The sequence below is a fragment of the Petaurus breviceps genome, unplaced genomic scaffold (genome assembly GCF_028583685.1).
Source record: "Petaurus breviceps papuanus isolate PSGF00001 unplaced genomic scaffold, PetGlider_PUasm1.0 90701, whole genome shotgun sequence".
In the NCBI taxonomy this organism is placed as follows: domain Eukaryota; kingdom Metazoa; phylum Chordata; class Mammalia; order Diprotodontia; family Petauridae; genus Petaurus; species Petaurus breviceps.
The window spans coordinates 9,595,826-9,601,836 of record NW_027187316.1 but is presented as its reverse complement, the minus strand read 5'-3'; the positions used below and the strand labels follow the sequence as shown (position 1 = coordinate 9,601,836).

The 6,011-nt window shown below is 43.6% G+C and overlaps 1 protein-coding gene across 4 annotated transcripts in view; it reads left to right on the top strand.

The window, feature by feature from the left end:
• The first annotated feature begins 251 nt into the window (after nt 1-251).
• The window catches only part of UBR2 (ubiquitin protein ligase E3 component n-recognin 2), a 158,271-nt gene continuing 152,511 nt past the window's right edge, over nt 252-6,011 (top strand). The window contains exon 1 of one of the 4 annotated variants that reach the window (XM_069065948.1): nt 252-1,155. In XM_069065948.1, the coding sequence (XP_068922049.1) occupies nt 1,078-1,155 (78 nt within the window). In that variant the 5' untranslated portion in view covers nt 252-1,077. The remainder of the gene's footprint in view (nt 1,156-6,011) is intronic. The other 3 variants (XM_069065947.1, XM_069065949.1, XM_069065950.1) reach the window with 3 other exon arrangements.

Genomic DNA, 6,011 nt, shown 5'->3' with positions numbered 1-6,011 from the left:
GAAGAGGGGTGATAAGGGTATGAGCTATGGTTGTGGTCTGGTGAATATATAGCAGTAATCAAAATTTATTGAGTGAAGGAGGGAGTGAAGGAAAGTGGACCAATATGAGAGCCGTTGAGAAGAAAGAAATGACAAGATTTGACAACCGTTTTGGATGTGTGGAGTGAGGGGGTGTGAGAAATCAAGGATAATGAAGATGCTAACCTAGATGAGGCACCCTTGAAAGAAACAGGGAAATTCGGAAGGGGAGTGTTCTTTTGTTTATTTGGGGGGAGAGTAATCAATCAATCCATCAAGTTCTTATTATACGCCTAACATTGAGGATACAAAGACAAAAAAAAAGTAACAGTTTCATAAGCTCATTAACTTACATTTCACTCGTACACACATATAAATAAATTCAAACCATAGCCAAGGTAAATACATTGTAATTTTGGGGAGAGGGTAGCATTAGCAGCTGGGGAAATTAGGAAACACTTCTTGTAGGAGGGTGGCTCTCGAGCTGAGCTTTGAAGGGAGAAAGAGGATTACAACTCCCACCACGCTGTAGCAAACTCCACGCCTTCAACTCTCTCCCTACTCTACCTCTCCCCAGTGCTCCAGTTCGGAAGTCGGACTACAACTCCCACAATGCCCTTGTGGTTCTCCTGCCAGCACCACCTCCCTCCCGGCAGCCCCGGGAAGAAGTTGTAGTCGGACTACAACTCCCACGACGCCCTGCTCGCTCTCCATGGTGTTGTTGCCCCTTCCCTGGTTTGGGACGCGATAGAGGAGATCTCCTACACTAGGCCCCGGAGCCCGCGGTGTCCTTTCCCCGGGACTGCGAGGCGGTGACGTGCCGCTGAGCCCCGGGAGGCAGAACCAGGAGCTTCCCCCACTCCCGTCTCTATCCCGGTCCCCATCCCCTGTCGTCCGCCTGCTTCCCTCCCTTCCCTCCTCCACTCTACCCTTTCTCCCTGCCTGACCCCCTACCCCCGGCGGGTTCCGGGGAGCGGAGCTGCCTGAGGCGGGGGCGTCGGCCGCGACCCTGGGGGCTGAGTGAAGCGGGCAGCCGAGGCGGAGGCCGGAGGAGAGAAGATGGCGTCGGAGCTGGAGCCGGAGGTGCAGGCCATCGACCGGAGTTTGCTGGAATGTTCCGCCGAGGAGACCGCGGGGGTGAGCTCAGGGACCCAGGGGACGGTCCGTGCGGGGTGGTCGGGGTGTCTGGGGAGGGGGGCGACGGAACCTGCCCGAACCCGGTCACTCCGCTGTCCGGAGTGACGGCCCCAGAAAGCTGCCCCCCCCTCCCGCCGTCCGGTCGTGACCTGTCCTTCCTGTCCCAGCAGTGGGGCCGGGACCCGGCTGTCCGGCTTCCTCCTCTTCCCCTCTCCTCCCCAGACCCGGGGCCGAGCGAACCGGCTGGGGCATGGACTCTTCCTCCCCACAAGCTGAGAAATGGCCCCCTCGGGGCCAGCAGCCCCAGCCAAGCGGCCACCTAGTCTTCTTCTTGGCAACTTTGGAAAGATCACCCTCTCCAGGTTGTAGGGTGTCATCGAGAGGCTGCTCCCTCTCCCTTCGCCTCCGGGTCTCCGGGAGGAGCATCTGACGACCCTCCCCACCTGTCATTCAGCATTCATTGGAGGTGTTCAGAAATCTACTCTCCTGGGACAGAGTGGGGACAAAAGAGCAGGCTCTTTTCTTCTTTCTTCCCCTCTTATTCTCTCCTGTCTTCTGTTTGTTCGTCTGTCTTCTCTCTCCTTTTGCTCTCCCCTTTTCCTTTCCTATTTCTCTCCTCTTTTATCTCCACTGTATTCCGTTTTCTCATTTTTCTCCCCTATGCTCCTCTCTCTCCCCAATCCCCTTCACACACACACCCCTTTCTCTTCTCTCCCCACCCCTTCACCTGTCTGGCTCTCTCTCCTCTCTCTGTCTCTTTCTCTCTTGTCTCATGTCCTCTGTCTCCCTTTTGTCTTCTCTACCTTCTCTCTTTCCTTCTCTCACTTTTCCCCTTCCTCCTTCTTCCTCTCTTCTCTCTTCTTCCCCTTTCCTCTCTTCTTCCCCTTTCCTTTCTTCTTCCTTTCTTCCCCTTTTCCCCCTTCTTCCCCTCTTCCCCCTTCTTCTCTCTTCCCCCTTTTCCTCTTTCCTCTTCTTCCCCTCTTCTCCTCTTCCCCTTCCCTCTTTTCCTCCTCCCACTTCTCCCCTTCCTCCTTCTTCCCCCCTCTTCCCTTCTCCTTCCCCTTTCTTCCCCTTTTCCCCCGCTTCCCCTTCCCCCTTTTTCCTCTTCCCCTTCTCCTTTTTCTCTCTTCTCTCCCTCCCTCTTCTCCTCTCTCCCCCATTTTCAATCTCTCCTCTCCTTTTCTCTCCCTTTCTCGAAAGTCTTCTCTTTCTTCTCCCTCTCTCTTCTCCCTCTATCTCCTCTCTCTGTCACTTTCTCCTCCCTCTCTCCCTTTTCTCAGTCTCCTTTCTTTCTCTCCCCCTCTCTTTGTCTCTACTCCTTTACTTCCTCTCCCGTTCTCTTGATTCCTCTTTCCCTTCCCTCTACCTTTTCTCTGAAGTCACTTTTACAGAGTAATAGATCTACAAGTACAACAGGACACCCACTACCTTTACTTTGTTGTTCAGTGGTAGCTCTTCATGACCCCATTTGGAATTTTCTTGGCAAAGATACTGGAATGGTTTCCCATTTCTTTCTACAGCTCATTTTACAGATAAGGAAACTGAGACAAATAGGGTTAAGTGACTTACTCAAAATCCCACATCTAGTTAAGCGTCTGAGGATGAATTTGAACTCAGAAGATGAGTTTGGAGCTCTATTCACTAGATCACCTAGCTGACCTACCTTTACTTAGGCTTGTATTGATATTAGGATGACCAGTAGTGTCAAACTCAAATAGAAAAGAATATTGACTTAGAAAGACTACAAATGAACATTCTCTATTTTGTTATTATATTTTTATTTATTTTGTTAAAAAAAATTTCTTAATTACATTTTAATCTAGCGATATTTGTTGGCCTCGGCGCTAATTTTAAGTTTGCTATTTCTGTACTAGACCATTCTTTTTATTGTTTTTAAACAAAACTGTGTCAGATGAAGCCAGGGAACTATACTTTCTGTGTTTTTTTAAATGGTAGTAAAAACTAGCAAAATTTCCAAGTGACCCTTATAGAATATATGACCTCTCTTCTGAAATAGAACCTCTTCTGAAAGGACAAGCAGGAGCACCAGGAGCAGATCGTATAGATTGCCTATAAATAAAACTGGAAATAACTTTAGTTTCTCAGTGATCCCTTGGCATAGGTACCAACTCCAAGGCACCAGAGCTTTTTTTTTTTTAAGCTACTATTTGCCTTGAATGACCTGTGAACTTATGGATAGCTATGTTTGAAAGGGAGAGAGGATGTTGCTCTGTTAAATGAGTGCTTAGAAGTTCTCTATGAATGGGAGAATGGACTGAAGTGAATTTGACTGGATAAAGGAAAGGGATGAGGGAAGGGATTAGGAGGTGCCCGAAGGATCTATAAATGGAACTTAGTGTACTGATATGTTGAATCTGTGTAGCAGCTTTCCTCAAAGAATCAAAAATGTTTAGTCTCTAGTCTTTTTAACTATAGTATAGAACTATTTGGTTAAACTTTACTTCCAACCATTTTATACAGAATTGTAACTTTATCCACCCTCTATGATTAGAAAACCTTTGGCTAGACTTGGCATGTATTCTGTGTTGACTCATGGAAACCGAAATGGGAATAATCTTCACTAAGTAAATAATGAGATAAATGGCAGCTAATCTACATTGATAAGGTATTCTGTCCATACTTGAGTCATACTTTAGATAGTTGGTTCTCTTGTCACCTAACGCCTGTGTGACTTTGGGCAATTAACTTCTTTGTACCTCAGTTTTCTCATCTGTAAAATGAAGCAGAAAAATGAAGAACTGCTCTTGATCGATGATTCCGCTTCCCTTACATCTCTCTAGTTTTTTTCCCTTTTTCTTCTTTTGCCTGAATTCAGGCCTTTATTACCACTTGCCTGGAATATTAAGATTCTCTTTTTTTTTTTTTTGATATCTTTTGTTTTTGACATCATATAATCCTCTTCTGCTCCTAGAGAACCATTTCATATGACAAATACTATTTTTTAAAGCAAGAAGAAAGAAAAAAAAGAGGGAAAAATCAGGACAGCTGATGAATACATTGAAAATTCTGAAAACATGTGCAACACCTGTAGACCACCCACTTCCAAGGAGTGAATTGGGAATATCCTCCCATACCTCTTTTTGAGTTATGCTTACGATGCCTTTCTAAAGGTTCTCTTTTCTCCTCCTCCAACTTTAATGTTGTCATAAAGTAATCTTGATGTATATATCAGGTTATGTCACACCTCTTATCAAAAATCTCAAAGGACTCCCTATTGTCTTAAAACCAGACTGAAATACCACCTCCATGAAGTCTTCCCTGATTTCCCTCTTCCTTCCCCAGTCAGTGTTTTCGTTAGATCTCACATAATTTTAAGTTTCATGAGGATGAGGTCCTGATTTTAAAAACCTTTTATCATTTCCTACTATTTGCCAAAGTGCTCTGCACAAAATAGGTGTTCAGCAAATATTTATTGAATTGAATGGAATAGTAAGATTGTAGTAAAAAAAAACTAGTAAGAAAACCTGTACTAGAATCCTAGGCTCCTAACAATATCTAGTACAGTAGACTGTAGCACCACATTGATTGAGAGATCAGAGGGGTTGCAACTGTAAGTCTTTAGTTTGGACTTCACTGAATTAAAATTTTTGGTAGTTCAAACTTTCCAAGTTGCATTTTGCTTTTGTAATTTTAGTTTTTACATGGGTTAAAGTGAGCCATTGCTAAACAAGTTAAATAATGTAAAGAAGAAAGAAATGTTTGATCTGAGAGTTGAGAGTTAACTATACAGTTGGCTCTGCCTGGAGTATCCTGTACACTGATTAAGCACTGATAATTATTGAAATATAAAATTCTTTGAGTAATATAATGTACAATCTTTATCTTCCCTGCTCCCCATTATCATCTGAGTGTTATTTATTAATTAATTTATTTTTGGACCCATCTTGTGATAAAGATCAACTAGTCTTCTGCCTCTTAGGGTCTTAGAGAGTTTTCTGAGGTACTAAGTGGTTAAGTGACTTGCCAGGGATGACAAAGTTTGTGTCAGGGTATGAATTTGAACCCAAGTCTTCACTCCAAGACTGACTCCAGTATCTTTTGCTGCCTTCCCATCAGAATTATGTACTTCTTAGATACTTAAAGGAATTATGATTTTTATCTTCCTTCACCTATCCAAATCCTAACTCCTCTAAACCTTGGTTAGTCTTTGTGAATTGTGATTGAAAAAAAAATAGTCATTTTGTGATGGCTTGCCTGATGATAAGACTCCAAGTTAGGTTGGTTCTAGACTAGTGGATGATTTATTCTGTCTCCAAGCAGATACATGAAGTCTTTCCTATTAACTTCCCTATTGGTATAGTACAAAGAGAGCTGAACTGGCATCAAGAGAGACGTAGGTTCTCTGTGAGAGAAGGGATTAGGAGGAGGTGCCAGAAGAATCTATAAATGGAGGCCCTAATTTTACTAGTTTATAAATTACTTGACTTTGCCAATCCTTTTCTGATCTATAAAGTGGATATAATAATTCCTATATAGTTTGTTGGGGATCAAATTAAATAAGGCATGTAAAATGCTTTTCAAACCTTAAAGCCCTAAATAAATATCATTTATGAGGGGTACCATCATTAGATTATAGATTTAGAGTTGAAAGGACCCTTGAAGTTATATAATTGGAAACAGGACCTGGAGAGGTTATTTGCCCAAAGTCACACAGGTAGCAAGAGGAAGAGTCAGAATTGGAACCCAAGCCCTTTGCCCCAAATCTGTTATCAAGCTGAAGGGAGTTACAAACTTCTTCTGAGTCACTCAGATTAATAATCTTGGAGTCTTTTGGTAAGGTTCTAAATCCACTCAGTTTTGCTTCTTTTCACAGCATCCCTTCTACATCTATCTTT